Raw genomic sequence first — 23,178 nt, 5'->3', positions numbered from 1 at the left:
CACACACACACACACACACACACACACACACACACACACACACACACTTGAGATATTACCTATACGCATTATGTACGAAAGGGAAATTAATGTTGGTATTCAGTAGCGACCACTAAAAATATTCAGGTGGTCATAATGTAAAGTCTGTGAGGAACTTTGAACTGGTTATGAAACCGTCTTAATTTCATACTGATGCATCTATATGTGTCACATAAGTAAACTAGACCATCAGCGAGAAGATGATTTCTTTATAGTTGTTCTCAAAGCTCGTCATCGGTGCCACCGCGTCAGATTCTGGCAAAATCAGATGGAATCATGCAGGTTCACCAGAAACTCATTCAGCTCAGATTCCAGTTGGGAGAGCAACACCGACACCACGCTGCTGGCGACCCAGGCCGATGGAGGGAAGGGAGGCACGGGAGAACCAGAACCAGGACTGAGAGGGGCAGACTGTCAGACCCAGCTGCAGTAAAATGAGAGGTTTTCTAAAAGGGACTCTGGTGCTCGGAAACATTACCACTTTCGTCCACGGGGACCGCCAAAATCTACACAAAGTGAAAGTTACTTGTAGTAACTAGTAATAATTAGTAATTATATTCGTAATAATAGAAAAAGGGAGAGTGAACGCAGCACAAACCATGACACGGATACAAATGCATGCTGATACCTTTTCCAAAAATGATGAGCAATCTCACTGCCCGTTTCTCATGGCATCATCCGGGACAAGGCCCCCACCCTGCTTCCCATAACTTGATCTATGAGCTAATAATAGCCCACAGCATTGTCATTAACACAGGAAGGCGGGACATTTCCTGTTGAGGAAGTTCAGTCACACACCCTTACCTGCCGTGGCAGCGACGACCAGCAGTGCTTCGCTGTGATTCGTTAAACAATACATCGTTTACTCCTGAACATGCCTTCCTTGATTACTATAAACAGTGGTAGAGTTATATCATATGACAATCTAACTTCATTGTAATCTTTAAGACAATGAATTTCACACACAATACAGGTGGGACTCAGGCTAAATTATACAGATATACTCAATGTAAACAAACACACAACGGTCGGGAATGCGGCCACCAAACGGTTAACAGGCGCTGCTTGTCTATGTTAAAAAAAATAATTACATTTGAAACTGAAAAAGAAAACTTTTCCACGGTATTATACTCATGAGCGCTTCCCAACAATTTCAGACTCTCCATCTTTTGTATATCCACACTCCCGCGATGACGCGGCCCGGCTCAAAGCCAGCTCTGAGTTTGCCTTGAAAGTTTTGTGTGAGTAATACAACGAGAGAACAGTTTTAGAGAGAGGAAGAGGAAGGTCCACTAAGCGGGCGTGTTCCTATTCCCCATAGTGTCACGATGCAACTCTACAATGCTCTCATCCTGTGACTAGGATTGAGTGATATAGCACTTGGGGCACAAAGAAGACCGCTTCCTGGACTGATGTCATACTATTCGCAAAGACAGTTAGTTTTCAGTAGTGAAGTGTTGTCATGTTATTCGGATTATGTACGACTGATTTTTTGTTGTATCAATTCCAATGCCCCGTTAAACGCAGGATGAGGAGGGAGAAATATGAGCTGTGATCTGCATTAAAAAATCTTTAGTAAAATATGACCCCTATGATAATTAGCCCACAGACTATAGCCACCTCGCCCGGACCAGGGAAACCGGGGCACCCTCCCGGAGCCAGACCCAGGAGGGGAGCTCGTAGGCGAGCGTCTGGTGGCCGGGCCTTTGCCCATGGGGCCCGGTCGGGCTCAGCCTGAATAAACACCATGGAGCAGCCACCCTGTGGACCCACCACCCGCAGAGACAAGCATCGGGGTCGGGTGCTATGCAGACCGGGCAGCGGGTCGGGTGGGAGGCCCGGGCATGCCGATCGCCGGCGGCATAGACTAGCTCTAGGGACGTGGAACGTCACCTCGCTAGCGGGGAAAGAGCCGGAGCTGGTGCAGGAGGTGGAGCGATACCAGCTAGAAATAGTTGGACTCACCTCCACACACAGCGTTGGCTCTGGAACCAAGTTCCTGGAGAGGGGTTGGACTTTGTCCTTTTCCGGAGTTACCCAGGGTGAGAGGCGCCGGGCAGGAGTGGGAATACTCACGAGCCCCCAGCTGAGCGCCGCTGTGTTGGAGTTCTCCCCGGAGAGCGAGAGGGTCACCTCCATGCGCCTACGGGTTGCGGGGAGCAAGGCTCTGACTGTGGTTTGTGCTTATGCACCAAACAGCAGTTCGGAGTATCCGGCCTTCTTGTCCGGGAGGTCTTTAACTCCCGCCTCCGGAAGAACTTCTCACACATCCCGAGGGAGGTTGGGGACATGGAATCCGAATGGACCATGTTCAAAGCCTCTATTGTAGACGCGGCCGCTAGGAGCTGTGGCCGGAAGGTCATTGGTGCCTGTTGTGGCGGCAACCCGAGAACCCGGTGGTGGACACCGGAGGTGAGGGAAGTCGTCAAGCTGAAGAAGGAGACCTTCAAGGCCTGGTTGGCCCAGGGGTCTCCTGAAGCAGCTGACAGGTACCGGCAGGCCAGAAGGGCTGCAGCTGCGGTGGTCGCGAATGCTAAAACTCGGGCATGGGAGGAGTTCGGGGAGGCCATGGAGAAGGACTTTCGGTTGGCCTCAAGGAGGTTCTGGCAACGATGGCTCAGGAAGGGAAAGCAGAGCTTACCCCAGGCTGTTCTCAGCGGGGGGGGAACTGCTAACCCGGATGGAGGACATCGTCGGGCGGTGGAAAGAGCACTTTGAGGAACTCCTAAACCCGACCAACATGTCCTCTGCAGAGGAGGCAGCGCCTGAGGACCTAGGGGGAGGCTCACCCATATCCCTGGCAGAGGTCGCTGAGGTAGTTAAAAAGCTCCTTGGTGGCAAGGCGCCGGGGGTGGATGAGATCCGCTCTGAGATGCTGAAGGCGCTGGACATAGTTGGGCTGTCCTGGCTGACACGCCTCTTCAATGTCGCATGGGGGTCGGGATCAGTGCCCATGGAATGGCAGACCGGGGCGGTGGTTCCCATCTTCAAAAAGGGGGACCGGAGAGTGTGCTCGAATTACCGGGGTATCACACTACTCAGCCTCCCGGGGAAGGCTTATGCCAGGGTGCTGGAAAGGAGGCTCCGACCGCTTGTCGAACCTCAGATTCAAGAGGAGCAGTGCGGATTCCGTCCCGGCCGTGGAACAGTGGACCAGCTCTTTACCCTCGCAAGACTACTGGAGGGGCTCTGGGAGTTTGCCCAACCAGTCTACATGTGCTTTGTGGACTTGGAGAAGGCTTTCGACCGGGTCCCTCGGGGGTCTTGTGGGGGGTGCTGCGGGAGTATGGGGTGCCGGACCCATTACAACGGGCGATCCGGTCTCTGTACGACTGCAGTAGGAGCTGTGTCCGCATTCTCGGCAATAAGTCAGACACGTTCCCGGTGGGTGTTGGCCTCCGCCAGGGCTGCCCTTTGTCACCGGTCCTGTTCGTGATTTTCATGGACAGGATATCTAGGCGCAGCCTGGGGGCGGAGAACGTCAGTCTCGGGGGTCTCGGGATCGCCTCTCTGCTATTTGCAGATGATGTGGTCCTGTTAGCCTCCTCGGGTCATGACCTCCAGCATTCACTGGGGCGGTTTGCAGCCGAGTGTGAAGCGGCGGGGATGAGAGTTAGCACCTCCAAATCTGAGGCCATGGTTCTCTGCCGGAAACCGGTGGATTGCTCCCTCCAGGTGGGGACGGAGTGCCTACCTCAAGCGAAGGAGTTTAAGTATCTCGGGGTCTTGTTCACGAGTGAGGGTAAGATGGAGCGGGAGATCGACAGGCGGATCGGTGCGGCTGCAGCAGTAAAGCAGGCGCTGCACCAGACCGTCTTGGTGAAGAGGGAGCTGAGCCGGAAGGCAAAGCTCTCAATTTACCACTCGGTCTACGTTCCTACCCTCACCTATGGTCACGAACTCTGGGTCGTGACCGAAAGGACAAGGTCGCGGCTACAAGCGGCCGAAATGAGCTTCCTCCGTAGGGTGGCCGGGCTCAGCCTTAGAGATAGGGTAAGGAGCTCGGTCATCAGGAGGGAACTTGGAGTCGAGCCGCTACTCCTTCGCGTCGAAAGGAGTCAGCTGAGGTGGTTCGGGCATCTAATTAGGATGCCTCCTGGACGCCTCCCACTGGAGGTTTTCCAGGCACGTCCAACTGGGAAGAGACCCCGGGGAAGACCCAGAACACGCTGGAGAGATTACATCTCCAAGCTGGCCTGGGAACGCCTAGGCGCCTCATTCTGGGGATCCCCCAGAATGAGCTGGAACATGTTGCCGGTGAGAGGGAGGTCTGGGTCGGCCTGCTGCCACCGCGATCCGACCCCGGATAAGCGGTGGAAAATGGATAGTAAAATATGAACGCACAGATATGATACACATACGTATGTTTAGATTCAGCGTTTGGCATACTTTTAATGGTGCCAATTTGGCACAATGTAAACAAATATATGCTAAGTGGTTAATTTAGAAATAGGAAAATAAAGTATTGTATTTGTGATATGTACTTGTTGTCAGTATTGTATTAGTTTTATATATTAGTTTACTTGACAAAAGCCTGATCGACCTTTAGATTTGATCAGCGATACAATCATTTCTCTTTACAGCTTTCATTTTGATGACATTGCACTGATGGCGAGGGTGTTGATGTCTGCTGGGGAACGTCAGCAGAACAACTTTAGTTCTTGTCCGTCTGTCTGCTTAAAATGCTCAATCTTTTTTTTTGTCACTATAATGATCTATTATCTAAAACATCCTAATTGTTTTCCCCATTCAGTCTACTATCGTGCCCTATCACAGCCACACATATAATTGTACGGATGATAATGGGCGTTAGAATAGTGTGCCGTGTACCTTGTTTTGCCATCGCGTGACGTTCCCAAAGCCTCCGGTGCCCAGTCGCTCCTTCAGCTCCCAGGACCCACAACTCTGCTGCTGCAGTGGGACTCGATTCATGGCCTCTCCTCCGCTGGCCCTACAGCCAACACAACAAACAACAAGAATAAAGTGAAGTCTGCAGATATACTCGAGGCACTGCCAGACAAAAACATTGGATGAGTAGAAAATGGAGAATACAACTTTGCAACTCTGAGATCATTACAACATGAAAATGTTAAGTTTGGCCCGAGGGTGCGCTTATAGAGAAATGGCTTGTTATGTAAAGAGCTAACACAGCGGATATATTAGGACTCAGGCTGAGCTCTACGTTGTCAACCCTTTGCCCATATTTCATGTGTCTAGGCTGTACTTTGTGCTTGGTACAGGCTTGGCTGGTCTTTGAGCATTGCTAACATCATTACTGTGCTAAAAACGTAAATGGAAATTGGTATGTTAATGTGCTACTGTGAAAGTTTAGCATGTATTTACAAAGTTAATTTCAGCATGTTAGCAGTACTCTCAAAGCACATGTACTCTTGTGTCAAAATTAAACACCAAAACAATTATAATAAATAAGCAAGTATCAAGCTAAAAAATACTAAACATTCTTTGCTTCAAACTTCTGAAAATGTGTACTTTTCCCTCAGTTTTATATCGTTGTAAATTGACCCAAATATCTTTGGGTTGTGGACTATCAGAGGACAAACGTAGCCTCACTTGGGACCTCTGGGAAATAGTGTCATTTTCTCACATAGTTTGTTTTTATTTGCCAAATAAGCACATGTTTTACCACGTTTAGCAAATACTCCAAAAAAATGTAAATAAATAAAATATAATAAAAATACAACTAAACTAAACAAATTGAAATATTGTGAAACAAATAATCAACAAGTAAATTGATTAGTAAAATGAGCATTAGTAAATTACATGGAGTGTCTATGGAGGAGCAGTGTAGTTGTATGAAGCGTTCCTTGTCTACCTAACGTTACATATCTAGTTATATACTGTAGATACAGGAGATATCACACAGGCTGTGTTATCTTGCTGCTTTTTTGACTCAACCTCTCTGCTCATAACACAGTTAAGCACAGAAACAAGATAAAAACACTTCCCTTCTGTTTGTGTTTCCTGTTGTCTGAAGTTATCTCAATGCAAAGCAACGTACATGTTTTCGGCTTTTTATTTTCATGCAGAAAACGCGCTTCAACTGAATTATTATTTTAACTAAAACCTACCTTAAACTTCGTAGGCAGCTGTAGCACTTGGTGTTTCTTTAAACACGGTCCGGTCTTTAACCGAGTTAAACTTTGAACGTTTAGTGGTTATTTTGGCAACACAAGAAATCTCAAGAACTTTCTACTTCCTGATACTCATATTTCCTGTAAACCTGGCGGGACCCGCCCACGAGGAGGCAGAATCCGCTGCTCGAGTCTCGAGCATCGGTCTCGAGCTGCTAGCTTCATGGCTGGTTTTTTTCAACCAGATATTCACACGTGATTTTGACCATGAATGATTAATCTGTTTCAAGACGATTTTATGTGAAAACCAGGACGTGTAAAATATATTTTAGACTTTGTAAGGGGAATTTATTTAACTTCTAGTCTGCAGTTCAATTTACACAACTCAACTTGAACTGTTCCAGATGAAAAAATATTGAATAAACAATTCTTTAAGTTGAAGACATACTACTAAAAATGTTTATTTAAATGTTTAATTTTTAATTAATTATTATAAAATAAAAATACCATGCTATAAAATTGTCGATTCTGATTGGTGGGGAGGTGTCTATTAATTACTCGTAACTGCAGAGTATGTATGGTGCAAGTTTTGTTCTCGGCAGTTCTAAATCAATGTGCCAATAATAAACTTTAGTTAAGGACAACAGCATCAATAAACATATGACATGTCAAGTAATATGCCTTGCAAAATTGTTTATTTGCTACATGACAAAAAGAAGCAGGGACATTTTAATATTTGTCCTATAAAATGGATCACTGTTGATAAATATATATTCATTGCTTCTTGTAAAAATGTAGAAGGATCTTTAAATTGTGTCCCTATGTTGCTATATGTGTGTCGTGGTGCCCAAACTTTAGCTCGGGGGGCTTTTAACTGTTGTCCACTGTGCTTTAGCGGATCCCATGCATTATAGGGAGTAGTTTAACTCTCTTTGTTTACAAAATGTGAAAATGAGCAAATTATATATAAACTAGAATGACCACCAACCAGTCATGTTGCAGTCCACATCCATGTCTGTCCCAAATGTCATCACCCCTAATCATTCTATCCTCTCAGACGGGAAATTGTCATCAGTCGCAAATGAATTCTTGAGTTATGGCCAAGAAATATGTTTGGTGAGGTCACTGTGACTTTTGACCACCAAAATCGTATCAGTTCATCCTGGAGTCCAGGTGGGAGTTTGTGCTAAATTTGAAAACAATTTGCTCGAGGTGTTCCTGAGACGTCGCGTTCACGACAATAGGATGGGCGAGAGGTCACCTTTTGACCTTTGACCAAGTATCATTCCTGTGAAATGTTAGTTAGTAGTTAATAAAGTGTTGTTAAAGCTTACATGTTGACATTATTATGGAGCATATTGGCTGCCCCTATTTTGGGAATGGAAATAAAACACTTGTAGGCTCAGTTTTATAACTTCTCACTAAAGGTTGGAGCAACTTCCCAAATCATCCAGGACACCACAGTCACCCGCCTATCTGCTGTCGTGACCTGACAACTTTTACTTCACGTCTCCCTCTTCAATTACAAGAGGGAGATGTGTAAAAAGCTTTTTTTCAACTGTGCTTTTTAACATCTTTTCACAGTGTATCTTGTTTTGTAGTACTCGTATCAATTTACATTACACACAAGGTCCAAATACGTTGTCTCAAATGGTTTGCTAACACTATTTTGTAAATCAGATGTTATTATTTTCTTAGTCAGGTGTACCAGATCTACTTATGTACATTTCTATGTGGATTGTGATTTTCACATCATCCAATGTTCCAAGTTGATGTGCTTGACATCAAATATTCATTTCATTATTTAACATGCTCTAACTTTGCAGTGTCATCATTGACGATCCAACGGATGTTGTACTAGGGGGTGCACTTCAGAATTTCCAGAGAACAGCACTGATGTTTTTTCATTTCATCACCTGTTATTCTTGGACGTACGCAGGTGAAAGCAGATAGCTCACTCTGACTCAACCCTCGAGTTTTATCTGTATGCATTTACTCGTGTGCCTCTGACGTTAACTGTGGGTGTGTAAAACACACGTTATCAAATTGTAAATGTTTGTAAGAAAACATTCCTCTTTATACTGCGGGGAAAAAAAACATGGTGCTTCCTGATCTTTTCCCAGTGAGGACGGTATTGCACAACAGAGAAGTCAAATGGAACTCATAATGAAAGACCTTTGTTGTCTTATTTAGCTTCGTTTAGTCATGTAAACCTAGCCCGTGGAAACGGTTCAAATGTTGTCCTCAATTAGCCTCACGAGTGTTTATTTTCCACGACATTCATGTTTTTATTCCGCCAACGACAGTCATTTTTCAGCTGAACATTGTGTTGCTGGTAGCAACCGTTACTTGCACAGTTCCACGTGTAGATACGTATATAGCTCTACTCCCCAAATTCCCTGCATCATCTGTACAATTTGTGACTGTTGATGTGTGTGAGCTGCTAACCAAAGCTATAGGCCCACACTAGCCATGAGGCTAATGTGTTAGCTAATGCAGAATTTGACGTGCTAAAGCAATAGTTTGACATTTTTGCCAAAGATGCTTTTTTGCTTTCCTGCCGAGAGTTCGAGTAATATGAGAAGATCCATAGCACATAGTCATATTTACTGGGATACTGGGATGTCACAGTGTGATATGTGTTATGTGTGTGATATAGCCATTAGGCCTTTATGTGTATCCTCCTTCTGTCCTGACAGATATAGAAATCTCTGAGAAACTCAACCAGGACAGATTCTTGTACATTCACTATACCTTGTTTATGAATATGGAGTGTCTAAGTCCGAGGAATTGTGAAAACATTCACCCACACATTAAGACAGCAAACAAAAGTGTTTAAAACTGTGGTTTGTCAAGTTTCTGGAACGCCTTTAATTACCAATCATTGCAGTGGGCAGTAAAACAAATAAAAAGGGATAATTGAAGTACTTTTTACATCATTCAACACAAGGGAGGAGGCTTAAAGTATACGGTCAGTTGTGTTTAATGAATTTGATAGAGAATAACTCAAAGAGATAAGACTCCTCGCTGTGTTGAAGGAACACAATGTAATGCAGAGCTTTCAGCCATCTGTAATAGATATGTAATACATTTGTGTGCATGCGTGTGTGTATTGTGTATTTGTGTACAGTTGTGTGATTTTCCTCATCAAGAAGTTGGGCTTTAATCTAACACAGATGGAAACAAAGGGGACAGGCACCAAACCAACAACCACCGCCCAATGACATCCTCAAGTATGTTCTCAGCTATTTAATGCCGAGTTAACAGACAGTAAAAAAAAAAAAAAATCAGATGGAGCTATTCTTGGGAGACTAATTGTGACTGATTTCCTGAGGAAGGGGACGGGTTGGATAAAGAGGCTTGTGGTTGTAACACAAATGACTCCTTGTGCCAGGTGGTTAACCTGCACAGACACAGATACAGTGTCACCCACAGCCCATCACAGACTGCAGATCAGTTTTTATGTCACTGCAGTGCACTCATCAGTCAGTTTAAAAGCTTTGGTGGCTGTAGAGTAATTTGAAAAAATGACAATGCAATACATAATCAAATAGGCTGGATAATTATAATGTAGTATTCTGGTTTTATGAGATTACGTTCCTTATCCAATATGCATAATATACTTCTTTTTTGTATAGATTTACATTTTTATCTGTGTGGGATCAATGACATTTATCTTATCATAACAATACAAACAAATATGCTTCTCACAAATGTTCCATATAATATAAGAAAAACCTGATAGCAAATTGACTAGTTTATTTATATTTAAATCAATTAATTTAAATATAAAACTATATTTATATATTTTTCACATGTGTTGGTTGGTGGGCTGTTTGTCCTCTTGAGGAACAAAATATCTCTAAAAGACATAATATAAATAACACAAAATAGATTATATAAATACTGGCTGAATTATGAATTCCACAGGTCCATTTCTTGTTATTTATCTTGCCCTTTTAAAGACTTCCTGATAAAATACCTCAGAGTAGATCTGGTCCAATTAAGTGTGTGATCCCCCCCCCCGATGTGCACCTCCTCGGGGGAACTTTTGGGACGGTCCGCCCAGCTGGCTGCATCATCGTCATCCGTCCGGCCAGCCGCGCTTCCCCGCTGAACCCTCCCCCTTTCACGCACCGGCAGAACCGGAGCGCTCCGATAAAAACTGAGAAGACAGACCAGTTCAGTCCAAGCCACGAGTCCTGCTGTAAAGACACAGAGAAGAGGTCAGCGATCCGGGACACTTCATTTGGTAAGAGCTTTTTTTTCGTATTCATCTTTTGCGGATCCACACGGAGCTCGTGCATCGGGCTGTTTTTCAGCTGAAAGCTCTTATTGTGTTGCATCCTGAATCGCACCATCGCAGCTTCTTAATGTAGTTGTGGAGTTGATGGGATAGACTGAGATGATGATACCTCAAACATTCTTGCATGGTTGTTATTTGATTTGTCACGAGGAAATAGATTAAATGCAATTAAGATATTTTAACCAGTAGGCTACTCTTTTTTTTGTCGATAAGAACAATTATTATGGCTGGATAATATAATAATGTATAAAGCATTATAGTTGAAACTCAGACAGTTCTCCGACTTTATCTAATGCTAAATAGTGGAAATCAGATAATACAAATACAGTGGGGAATATTAAACATCAGTGCTTCCACGCTGCGTCGAGTAACCTGCAACTCAGTGTAATTAACTATGGATTCATCATGACACTCACTCTCCATCCACTACCACAACCACCTGTTCCACCCGCCGCGGGAATTACCTCACCGCGTCACACACTGGCTCTTCACTCCTCGGAAAGCAAAACGTTTGCTTTGCAACACAAAATGTTACAAATGTTACAGGAACGCGGTGATTTTGTGCCCCGCTGTTGAACTCAGTGTGTGTGTGTGTGTGTGTGTGTGTGTGTGTATTTGTGTACTACTCCAAAGCCAAAACCTGCACAGGATCACTAGCATGCAGGCTCTTATCAGGCTAATGAGAGCCTCCCCCAGGAATCCGTCAGCGCTGATACTCTCCATCACACTGATACTCTCCATCGCACTGATACTCTCGTGCTGGTCGTTATGTTGAGAGAAAGTAGAGTTTGTATATTCATTATCTGCTTTTCTCGGCAGTGTGGTCGGCTGTGTTTGTGTGACTCACAGGATCAGACGCTGTAACGTTAAGCGCGGGACGGAAGGAGGATAATATCAGACTGTGGGAACAACACTGAGCTGCAACTAAGCCAAGCTTTACTCGAACCAAAAAAAGAAAAAGACCCTCTTTCACTTCTCCATTATTCCTTCTGAACTGCATCTTTCATCTAATGGCCTCAATACCGGTTCTAAATCCCATCAATGCCTCCTTCTGTGTCTCCTCCGCCATGTGTCTCTGTGCGGTCCTGGAGCTGGGGTGACTCAGGGCTACTCACCGTCTTTCTGCTGACTTCTGGGATTAGACTTCATCTCCTCTTTTTAGTCCTTCTCTCTCTCTCTCTCTCAATCCTTTCATTTCCTTCCATGTTACTGTCATGCAGGCCTAAGTTCTACAGTCAACACCTGCTCTCTCTACCTCTACTTTGTGAGTCTGTGTTTTCTGTCCGATAAGGAGTTCAAGGCTTCGTGTTGTGCACAGAGGGAAGCTTTAGTTAAGGACAACAATGCAGCCCTCTGTTCGTGGGGACTTTTTTTCCTGAGACGGATCGCAGCTGGTTGACCGAAGTTTGGCTGAAAACCCCCCTAAAAGAATGCACAATTCCTGCTAAGCAGTTTACAGACAAGACATCACATGCCATAACGCCTTACCGGCAAACACGCAGACCTCTTATTAACTGAAGGAACCACACCTAAACTGATGCTATTGTGCCGGTTGAATGCAAGTTCGGGGGATCCTGCAGCGGGTCGAGCGAGTTTAAAGGCGTGTTGTGAAGTTCAGATTTGCAGCCGCCGCCAACCAAAGAGAATGGCTTTAACAATCTCAATTTCCATGAATGTCGAGCTTTCAAAGAAGTATTGTGAGGAAACGAACTTCAGCGCTCAAAGGAAATAACACTGCAAGAGCTACAATGCTCACTGTGAAGGTGTTTCCTCTGCCAGTCCGTCCCCCTGGGTGCCAGCACTCTAAGAACTGACATCTTGCAGAGAGACAGGAAACGAAAAAAACACCTCAGCAATGCTTTAAAGTGTGCAGTGAACCATGACTTGAACTTCACAGGCAGACGCAACTATGCGAACCGTTCTCACCGGCGTCGACTTTTTTTTTCCGGGCCTCGTTACTGGAAGACTAGAATGTCTCACCTCCGACCTTCACGCTCTGGATGTGTAATCATCGTCATTACACATCCTCACCAATGGTGCCGGCAAAATTCACCGTTAAGATTGTCGGTCAGCGCTTAAAGACCGGTTTCTTTGAATATACTAATAAGAAATAAATGGTGTCGGCGTGAAACATTAATTTTCAGCCTTTTGAACAAATCCTGTGAGCTGCACGTGTTTCACTCTGCTGAAGTGGTGCGTCTTAAAAACTGCAGCGGTAAAGCTGCTGCTGACTCACAGTCTGGCTGCTGCTTACTCCAAAAGATGTTTTCATTTCTTCCATTTAAATTTGACCTACTGGGGACCCACGCTCTCCTCGGGCTGCATACATGTTTCAACTATTAACTGACAAATGCTCTAACACCATCAGTGCCAGCGGGACAGGCCTCATTTCTTTGGCTATTAATCCAGGCAGTCATAAAGCATAGTGACATAGTTTGACTTGAGTAAAACCTGAATTATTTTGAGTTAAATGGTTGTTGCTGCACTGGACCAACACCTACAGATCAACAACTCTAATGAGTCATCATATTTGACATTTTCAATTCTAATAAACAACTTCAACATCAATTATTTCCTCATTTTCAAATAGCTCCACTTCCCTGAAAAAGACCATAATACGTCAAATGGTGAAGCTAGTAGGAGATTATGTAGAAAGTCAGATAACTGCAACTAACACACACAAAAAATATGTTTTGCCCAGCGATTCCAAGAACTGATCACCTCTAAGAAGTTAGTTCCACTTTAAACTTTACACATTAAAAGAGAGGCCACAGTTTAATTAGACATTGTCATGTTTATATTGTGTTTTCATGTGTATTCACATGCATTAAACGTTGTAAGACTGACCACAAAACACAAAAGCTAAAACTCGGACTAATTGCATCATTGTGGGATTGTAAAATGAGCTATGTTGATGGTGCCCAAACAGGGCCTCTGCTCCTCAGATACCGCAGACTTGAATAGAAGGGTGGGGTATATCTCCATATCTGATGGGTGCATGTTGGTGTGTGCTTTTTCTGCGTGTGTTGATATGTTCGCACGTTTCCGAACTACACGGGGCCCCACGCCGGCAGGGTTTCAGCAGGAAACATGTGTTTTTAGCTGACAGGGCCGGAGAGAGGGGGGGGGGGGGAATTGAACAGGCTGAGCAGCTGCACAAAGGAAACAAAACTGGTGCGTTGTTGTCACCCTGCCAGTGAGGCTCGGTCAGGGGGAGGCGTTTAAAAGTGCAGGACAACTGGGTTTTTTATTTGTGTGAGGTGAGGACTGCTTTCAAGGGACCCATCCTCTTAATGGTGAGTGTGCGAAAGCGTGTGCGTGTGCGTATGTGTGTGTTTTACAAGTCAAATCCTGAGAGGGAGCTTTTTGCTCCATTGAACAATGAGAAGTCAATCTTTGTGTGTATGAGGTTAACGATTAGCTCCACGTTCCTGAACACTTTGTGGATGTGTGTGTGTGTGTGTGGTTGCCAGCGTGGCTGTTTTACTGATATATCAAGACACAGCCCTGTTTTCTATTAGGAGACTCAACCACAGGAGGTGAGTCAGTGGAGAACCAGCCGACGTAGAGTATGCACATGGTTACTGCTGTACGTCTGGGTCTTTGCATGCCAGTGTCTGTAGAAGAAGACTCTGATGGTTAACTTTTAATTTTAATATTGAGGTCATCTCTGCTTTCAGCCCTCATTGTGTGCAACTTTCTTCTCATTTTCTCCTCTACTCCCATGTCCTTCTTTGGTGACTCACGTTTACTCACACTTGACTTGGGAGCGACAGGCGCTCATCTCCGTACCTCTTTTCTGCACAACGTGACTCCTTTAAAAGCAAAGAAGAGGAACAGCTTTGTGATCAGACTTCCTTATCCAGGAGTAGAAAAGGGAAATATATGAGTTTCGTTACTTTTTCTCGCTTGGGGCTTTCCCTTCTGTTTTCCTCCTCTTTAAAGTCCTGAGTCACTCAATCGTCCCCCAGCTGCCGCTTTGCTCTGTTAGAGAAGGAATGCTGTCAGGGTGCAGAAACTCTCTGCTGTGTAAGCGTGCTGTGTTCCAGATGATGTTGTTTGAAGTCTCATGTTTAGCTTAAAGTGAAGATGACCTGCTTTCTGATGATTCCCAGTGGGGAAGTTATAGATTTATTATCATAATGAAAGGGACATTTCATAGGTGGGGCGATTGTGGCTAAGTGGATAGCAGGGCCGTCTTTCAATCAGAGGGTCGGCGGTTCTAACCCCAGCTCCGCTAGTCGCATGTCGATGTGTCCTTGAGCAAGACACTTAACCCCAAAAAGTTCTCCCGTAGCGGTGTAGAGATCTGAATTGTAAGTCGCTTTGGATAAAAGCGTCTGCTAAATGACTGTAATGTAATTGTCAAAATAGTTTTCCTATCAGACTGGAGGGGTTGTGAAAACTTTGTGTCTTAGTCAATAAGTCAACACTACTTCAAGAACCTAGAAATGACCTTTCCCACCCCTTTCCTCTCCAGTGGTCTCCTCGGGCGTAGGGGTGGAGGAAGGAAGGAAGGTGACCAGTCTCGATGGTTTTCCTGCAATTGTTGGCTCAGCATTAAAACAAAGGAGAAATGACAAAGGATTCAGATGCACACATATACAACAATAAAATCCAGACAGCGCGCACATCTTCTCTAGGTATCAGTGCTTACATATTGCCCACCTTAACCGCATTAGCTTGTAAAATCTTCCGTCAGTTGTTTCTAATATGTATTTATATTCTACCTCCAGCAAACTGAAGACCACTTGAGAGGCCATGACCAGAACACTGCTATTGCTCCTGTCTGCTCTTTGCTGCTGCCTAGCGGACAATGTAAGTCCTACATCCTCGTCATTTCAGCCCATTAACTACCAACCCTACATACTTGGGAAGGCTTTATCTTAATACATTTGAATGTGTGTGGTTTATAATCCACATGAGCAAACATTTAGTCTGTTTTGATATTTTTGTTTTTGCATTTGTGTTTTTGTTGCATGGCATGGTTTGAAAATGCAGCCTTGGTGCTATCCCCAAAGTTAAGAGACTTAAGGCTGCGCTGTTGAACAACATTGTAAATGCAAAAACAACTTTAAGAAATGTTCAACCAAATATATATATGTTTTTTTAATATTAACTTGATTTTGAAACAGTATAGCTCACAAACTCACTGTTGTCCTGCAGCCAACTCTCACATCTTGGCTATTGGAGCACTACTGTATGTACTGTACTCTATGTGTTAACAAGTAATGTCTGAATAAAAGTTCAGAGCTGCTCGTGAAGCAAGATTCACATTTCTGCAAGTTCATTTTGTTGTTTCCATTTGCTGCCTGGGTTGGAAAACCAATGACATGCAACCAGTTCCCATTTTACTGCTGCCCTGTTTAACAGCATCTCTTCTCCGTTACAGGTGGAGCTGCTCCGCACTAAGAGAGGGACTCGTTTTTACAGAGGTGAGCCCGACAGGAAGCCAGCGAGACGGACGCTTTTGATTATTCATATCAAGAAGCCTTCACCCTCCTTTGACACCTCCCGTGAGCCCCATCACACTCCTGTTTGTCTTTCCTATTAACACCACCACCACCACCACCCTCAGATTATATAATTCACGTGTTTGTGTTCCTCACCATTAATGCACCTTTTGTGTTTGTAACCGCTTTTACATGTGACAATGATTTCCGTTTGCTGTGTCTTCCTGTTTGGTCGGCCGTATACTCACTGTTTGTCTCTTCTCAGTACATTGTGTGGACGGTGGGAGTGGGACGTCAGCGGTGCGTAGTTTTGGGGACACTTGGCTGCGATGGAGGGGAAAGCGTGTGGAGTATTGCCGTTGTGCGTTGAGAGGACGAGAGCGTTGTCATATTGTGCCCATCATCAGTGAGTGAATTTGTCTCTTTCTAATCAGACTTTTTTTGTTTGTTAATTTGTCTGTCTGTCTGTTTGCCCGCCCTTACTGACCTCTCTGTCTTTCATCATAACTTCATGTTACCTCTAACTTGCTGCTACAACCTCAGATGATTATTTTTTTCTCGGTTGGCCTGGCTCGTGTGTCACAAGTCCCCTAGTCATTCCAGTGCGTCCAAATGAAGAGCCGTTGGGTTTCCTGTGTTTTTCGAGTGGGTGTAGTTTAGTCTGAGATTGTTTGAAATACTCTTGCCAGACAAGCCCTGGTGCGCACTTTCACCCCCATTGACGAATTCTGTGAAGCGCGATCGCTCTGCCCTCAGACTAATTACAACCACATTTTTTTTAGCTGGCCAAGCTGCACCGTCTGTGAGCTCATACCACTGGGAGTGAGTGGGGTGCTGTTATTCTGAATGCCAGACTTTAGGAAATGTTGAAATAATAAATGAAATGGGGATGGCATGAAACCAGTTCTGCTCTAGAAAGAACCCCATTGGCGTGACACAGTGTTTTTAAAAGCGAAGCATTGGAGATGGTTGAGAGTCGGGGTGAACCACGCACACAAACCTTTCTGCATAAGTGTGACACTCGAGGCCGAACCCCACAAATGTAATTCTCTGTGTCAATCATATATGTGATTATATAATTAGTGCTGTGTTCTGAAGAACTGGATGACGTTTAACTGACTAACCCGGCTCTCTGTCTGCCCCTCCCAGACTGCTACGTGTCTCAGTGCTACAACGGAGGAACCTGTAAGGAGGCCGTGTACACTTCGGACTACATTTGCCAGTGTCCCCCAGGCTTCAGTGGGAGTCAGTGTGAGATCAGTAAGTGCTCAACAAACTCTTCAATCTACGGCGCAATTAACCTGCTTCTTTCATGGTTAATCGATCCAACATGTTTTGCTTAATGTAAGTGGAAGTCCAGTCCAGTCCAAATCCCCAAACATTTCATTTACAAATGCTAGTTTGGGGTTCAAAATGTACATCCCAGATCTTTCTATATGTCTAGTATTCAATTTGTTCGTCTTACTTCAAAGCCCCAACAAACCCAGTCATGTCCATGTCTGGTGACACAACACTGATCAAAATGTTCTACGTACTCGTAAATGACTCTAGATAAGGTCGCAGTCTGACCGTGTGACTCACACAGTAGGTGTCATGGGCCTGTGGTTTGGAGCAAAGAATCATAAACCATGGAAAGACATTCTGGGATATGAATGTTTTTGTTTCTGTGGGTGACCCCACCCTCTCAGTGGGATCATTATGCAAACCCCACTGGTCACAGCCAAGAGATTTCAGCCCAAGAGTAACGAGTTACGATTGGCCAGACTCAATAACTCTGATGGCATTGACAATCATCATAGTTTATGTTTGGTCATTGTTTCAAAACACTAATTGGGAAGAAAATACTATATAAACTGCATTAGGACACAAGTTGTGAGTTCAATGTCTAATATAAGAAATAACAATTTGTCCAAATTTTTTCCAGATCCAATAAACATGCTTTATTGGGTCACAATAAATGAATTGATCTCAGTCTCACATATAAATGAGTGACATTATATCCAGTTTAACTCTGTCCTTTTCCCCAACAGACTCCAATGAGAAATGCGTTGTGGGGCAGGGTGACGGGTACCGCGGCACATGGAGCAGCAGCCATTCGGGAGCGGAGTGCATCAACTGGAACTCTACGTCTCTGAGGGGAAGGAGGTTCACCGCCAGGAAAGTGGACGCCAGCAGTCTTGGACTGGGCAATCACAACTTCTGCAGGTATGTTGTGACCACTTTGATCTGTTTAGTGCCGGAGTAAACTGCAAGTATTTATTGTGACCATGCGATTAAATCAAGGTGGGAAATTTGATCATCCAAAACATACTGGTCAAATATTATTAACCCTGGAGGAATGATGCATTTGTATCCATCAAGTTAAAGTCATGTATTGATCAGTTTGTGGCATTATAGCCGTCTTTGAATGGCACAAACTAATATACCGTCTTTGTAATGGAACCGTTTACAAGAAGAATGACTCACAGACGAGGCAGATAGAAACAAAGCTTACTGGGCCATAGAGGCAGAAAACAGCGACAGGCAGGAAACTGAAACAGGTAGTCAGAGTGGATAGACGATCTGAGCTTAGGACATGCCGTTTCACTTCATTTACGTGAACCATGAACATGCTTGCTCATTGTCCACGTCTTTCTTCCCCCTCTTGCCCCCAGGAACCCCGACAACGACAGCACTCCTTGGTGTTACATCTATAAAGGCACTCAGATCGTCTGGGAGTTCTGCTCCATGCCCAAATGTCCAGAAGGTACATATTTACAAAAAAGCTAAGCTGAAATAGTACTAATCAAACCATTGAATTGCTTAAACACTTAGTTTCTCTGCTTGTTTTGGGGTTAGATGAGTACCAAGAATGTGTGCAGGGCTCCGGTGAGTCATACCGAGGCACAACATCCGTCACGAAGAGCAGCTCTCGCTGCCTCCCGTGGGACTCTCCCGCTGTCAAGCGCAAGCTCAACAACGCTTGGCGATCTGGCGCGTTGGAGCAGGGGCTGGGCAGCCACAGCTTCTGCAGGTAGACCCGCCCACACCATTGTTCATGGTTATAGGTTCCCCTTGCATGTGGAGAGATCGGAATAACTCAGGTTGACATTGCTTTTCGTCTTCCTTTATCGAATAGGAATCCAGATGGTGACGCAGGTCCGTGGTGTCACACCTACAAGAGTATGAAGCTGACCTGGGAGCTGTGTGACATACCTACATGCTGTGAGCTCCTTTATTCATTTTGCAGCAATGTTAAAACATGGAAGTGAGATTATCAAGGCTGACGCGAGAAGTTCATTTAGTTTAGCAACTAAAATCTCTGTGCATCAATGTGCTGTCAGACTTACTTGCGAATAATCGTCTCTTTTAGCGAGACGTCCATCCATCATCAGCACTCTCGGCCCACGTGCCCCCACCACTAACAACAATAACGGAGGTAGGAAATCTTCGCATCCAATGAAAAGCATTCCATTCCTTCTGATGTGTTCAGTGTGCGATAATCTTACGGTTATTTAACCATCATCCTGGAAACCTCTCTGGTCCGTAGCAACATGTGGCCAGCGCTTAGACAACACGCTGAATCGCCCAGCGTTCCGCATGTTTGGGGGCAGACAGAGCGACATCACGGAGCAGCCGTGGCAGGCGGCCATTAACGTTTACCAGGCCCGTCACAGAAAACACTTTCACCGATGCGGAGGAGTCCTCATTGACTCCTGTTGGGTCCTGTCTGCTGCACACTGCTTCGAGGACAAGTAGGAATGACGCACACACACACACACACACACACACACAAATACATGATTCAACATGTTTGCCATGCAACATACAAACGTATTCATTGTCTCTTTTTTTTTTTTTTTTCAGCGATAAAGCAGAAAAATTAGAAGTGATTTTGGGAAGAACGTTCCGGAAGCAGAATTCCAGCAGCGAGCAGATTTTCAAGGTCGAGAAGTACTGGAATCACGAGAAATTCGACAACGAAACATTTGACAATGACATTGGTGAGTAAACATTTTAAGAGACAATGATTTCATTGTTATTTTGTGCATGATCACTGTTGATACTGAAAACAGAATTTTGAAACAGAGTTTTGTCATGCTATGATGACGATAATTGACCGAGACACTTTAGTTACCATGTCCTCCCCCAGCAGTGATGATATGGAACCTTAGGCGGGCAGCGAATGCTTGTTAAAACACTAAAATCATCCCTCAGTCGCCGTCCCTCATTTTCCCAGTGCATTACCCTGACTTTTCCTCTGGTCACTTTCCACATGCAGCTCTCTTGAAGCTAAAGACGGATATTGGCATCTGTGCTGTAAACTCTCCAGAGGTTCTTCCTGCGTGTCTGCCTGAACGTGGGCTGGTTCTGCCCGACTGGACCGAGTGTGAGATCTCAGGCTACGGAAAAGACTCAGAATGTAAGCAAAGATCTGGCACTCTTTAATTCCGCATGGGTACTATTGTGGCGTCTCTCTCTTGACTGTACAGCAGAGGGCGGTGTAAGCTTTTCCACCAAACCTTTAACTGATTTTGTTTTTTGGGGATAGGAGGCTCTAATTTCAACACTCTCTCCACAGTTGCTGCAGAGTTCTCCGAGCGCGTTAAGAGAGGTTACGTCCGCCTGTGGCCCAAAGAGCGCTGCGTCCCAGATGTGCTGTCCCAACGCACAATCACATCCAACATGCTGTGCGCAGGTGACACCCGAGGTCTGGACGACGCCTGCAAGGTGAGAACGCCTCGTTTTTGCGCTTCACCTCCTCATTAAATCGATGCTGATTTACTCAATCTAACTTTCCTTTCTCTCTCTCTCTTGCTCTCTCTCCATTTGGCTTCTTGACGTTCACCCACAGGGAGACTCTGGTGGCCCGCTTGTCTGTCGGAACAATGACAAGATGACTCTGATGGGTGTGATCAGCTGGGGCGATGGGTGCGGGCAGAGGGATAAGCCCGGGGTCTACACCCGTGTCACCCATTACATCGACTGGATCAACAGCAAAATCAAGGCAAACCCTGTCTAAAGTAAGAGAGGCTGCAAAGACAACGTTGCCGGATGACCATACCCATAACCTCAGTGTGTAAAGCAGCAAACGCAGATCTGTTGATCATTGTGAAGATTCACAAGAGAGAACCACAGGACTCTTGATTCTGTTCATCTCTTGATCTCAATTCAAACTGATGGGAGGTTTTAAACCAGCAGAACCACTCCAACAGAGGCGCAAGGATCTCAATCATGAGTTTTCATTCTCAGTGTTCTCAAGTGTTCTGGTTGTTACTGTGTTGAATGTGACAGTACATGTGAACAAAAAAACCCCACAGGGAGTTTGTTCTCGTTCTGGGCCATCTTGATCGCATTATCGCGATAATGTGAGAATTTCGTGCCTTTTCTGAATATTTCATCCACCAAAACTGGAGGTTCGGGCAGTGAACAGGAAATATAGGGAATATCTGTATAATCCTCTGCCCTTTCTGGCTGCCTTTGTGCTGGTTTATATAAATAAGTCACAGTTGGTAGACTTCAGATCAGTAGCACTTTTAATCCAAAAGCACACTCCAACTCAACACTGGCATTTACTTTGTACATCACAGTATGTCACATAGGATTTTTGTTTTTTTTTAAGTTTTGTGCAAAGATTGTGTCTTCTAGATGTGAGGTTGCGTTGCCTCAATTACAAATGTTCTGCATTTGCTCTCTTTGGGGCTTTAGGGGTTCCAGACCAAAACACAAAACGTATATCTGCTGGTTCAGATTATGCTTGTTTCTGCCGTTTGAACTCCTTTAGCTTCCCGCTGCCTTGTAGAGGGGATTACATTTGGACAGGTGGAAGCTCTGAGACACTCACTCCATTCCATAAACCCATGCCCCATTCCTTTTTCTTACGATTTGTTTTTAAATGAGATTTCCGGAGCATTTCTCCACCAGACACCTGGGTTGAGCCCAGCATGTATATAACATGTATATTGTCTGAATATTACTTTTTATATTGCAAATGACTTAGGGCTGTTCTTTTATGTTCTATATTACAACTGCTTATTGACTGCACAACGTATCTCCTTAACAAACTCACTTTGTTCTGTGACTGGATTTTAGATGTATTTTTTACTAAGTTAATATTTATGTGTATTTTATTTTGTATTGGAGAAACTACTTTCGTAGTGTGTAGTTTGATAATTTATTGTCTCTGTCATTATAACCACATCTGGCAACATACTCCTTTGTCAATAAATAATATTTGGAGTAAATCTTTTCGTGCTCTGTGCTTTTTGACCTGTGGAATTTTATCATCTTCGATAAATTACTGATAAATTAGTTACGACATGACAGCTTAAAGGTCACTAAGGTGGAAAGGAAAAGGCCTCATGCTCATTCCTGGATCATGACTGACGAAACTCTGCAACATGTTAGAAATTAAGTAACTGTTTTTGGTATAAATTGAGTAATTATTATTTTGAATCTTTTCTACATTTGTGAACCTTTACTGCAAGATCCATAAATCAGAGAAGATAACATGGGTCCCCCCAGATTTCAGCTTTCTCTCGTTTCTCTCTTTTTAGTCCCATGTACAGCTGTGTGTCTGAGGTTGCCTCTCTATGTTTTGTGGATGACCTCATGGGGCCTTTGCCTATACCCATTACTCTTACAGAAAATGTTATCTTTTTCACTCAACAGTGTTCAAAGCTAAATGTATTCTTCAATAAAACATCGAAATTACATTTTAATGAACAATAAGAATGTAGTAAATAAATGGCCATAACATAAAACATAATAAAAACAACAGAAAAATACATTCCATAATAAAAACAAATGCAATATAAATTACTGTTTAAGTCCTCCAAACTTTCTGGTTATTTTGTACGTAAAATAGACCACACAGATTTATTCAGCAATAACTTAGCAATGGAAAATGATCCAGCAATGAATAATAAGGTGCATTATTGCCAAAAAGAAAACAAATTGGGGTGGTATTAAAACCTACACTTGGTTGCCAATTTAAAAAGGTACACCTGGCTAAAACTAATCCAGTCAAATACAACAGTGCTGCAATAAATAAGATGTTTCTCCCTCTCTCAACGAGTCATAGAGGACGAGCCAAGTTTGAATGCAAACACCAACAAACAAATGTAACATATTACACCTTTAAAGATGTACAAATTAATTCATTGACATCTCACCTCCACAGCATTTAAGCATTTAAAACTTGTATCAGTGCTGTCTGTTATGCATGTTGGCGCCTGAGCCAGCGCCTCGTGGCTAACGGTGCTAACAGTGCAAACCGTGGCAAACGTGCTGAAGAGCTAACAGTGCT

At 44.1% G+C, this 23,178-nt stretch overlaps 2 protein-coding genes across 7 annotated transcripts in view; one reads left to right on the top strand and one right to left on the bottom strand.

Annotated features, from left to right (window-relative positions):
- The window catches only part of ikbkb (inhibitor of nuclear factor kappa B kinase subunit beta), a 20,625-nt gene extending 14,355 nt beyond the window's left edge, over positions 1-6,270 (bottom strand). The window contains exons 1-2 of the mRNA XM_031856306.1: positions 6,129-6,270; positions 4,870-4,990 (exon numbers count right to left, since the gene is read on the bottom strand). Coding sequence (XP_031712166.1) covers positions 4,870-4,971 — 102 coding nt within the window. The 5' untranslated portion in view covers positions 4,972-4,990; positions 6,129-6,270. The remainder of the gene's footprint in view (positions 1-4,869; positions 4,991-6,128) is intronic.
- Positions 6,271-10,276: 4,006 nt separating this feature from the next.
- On the top strand, positions 10,277-22,114 carry plat (plasminogen activator, tissue). Of its 6 annotated transcripts, none has more exons than XM_031856730.1 (15): positions 10,277-10,383; positions 15,174-15,255; positions 15,830-15,953; positions 16,156-16,296; positions 17,040-17,150; positions 17,921-18,095; positions 18,545-18,636; positions 18,729-18,903; positions 19,009-19,094; positions 19,243-19,308; positions 19,420-19,624; positions 19,737-19,873; positions 20,152-20,292; positions 20,452-20,600; positions 20,725-22,114. In XM_031856730.1, exons 2-15 carry the CDS (start codon positions 15,199-15,201, stop codon positions 20,890-20,892), a joined length of 1,827 nt encoding a protein of 608 aa, XP_031712590.1. In that variant the 5' UTR covers positions 10,277-10,383; positions 15,174-15,198; the 3' UTR covers positions 20,893-22,114. The 6 variants fall into 6 exon arrangements, with proteins under 6 accessions (XP_031712590.1, XP_031712594.1, XP_031712593.1 ...); XM_031856733.1 differs by having other exon boundaries at positions 10,278-10,383; positions 15,830-15,872; XM_031856731.1 differs by lacking the exon at positions 10,277-10,383 and adding an exon at positions 13,586-13,733.
- Positions 22,115-23,178: the final 1,064 nt, after the last annotated feature.

The sequence above is a fragment of the Anarrhichthys ocellatus genome, unplaced genomic scaffold (assembly GCF_004355925.1).
Source record: "Anarrhichthys ocellatus isolate YVR2014 unplaced genomic scaffold, GSC_Weel_1.0 scaffold17, whole genome shotgun sequence".
Taxonomy (NCBI): domain Eukaryota; kingdom Metazoa; phylum Chordata; class Actinopteri; order Perciformes; family Anarhichadidae; genus Anarrhichthys; species Anarrhichthys ocellatus.
Note: the sequence above shows the minus strand (reverse complement) of the source record. Positions and strands in the feature narration are given on the sequence as shown.

Bases quoted from the DNA above. Each gene is read 5' to 3' on its own strand.
- plat (XM_031856730.1), top strand. From the start codon at position 15,199: ATGACCAGAACACTGCTATTGCTCCTGTCTGCTCTTTGCTGCTGCCTA. The intron at 18,096-18,544 runs GTATGTTGTGAC...TCTTGCCCCCAG, and splicing joins GGCAATCACAACTTCTGCAG to GAACCCCGACAACGACAGCA. The intron at 18,904-19,008 runs GTAGACCCGCCC...TTTATCGAATAG, and splicing joins GGCAGCCACAGCTTCTGCAG to GAATCCAGATGGTGACGCAG.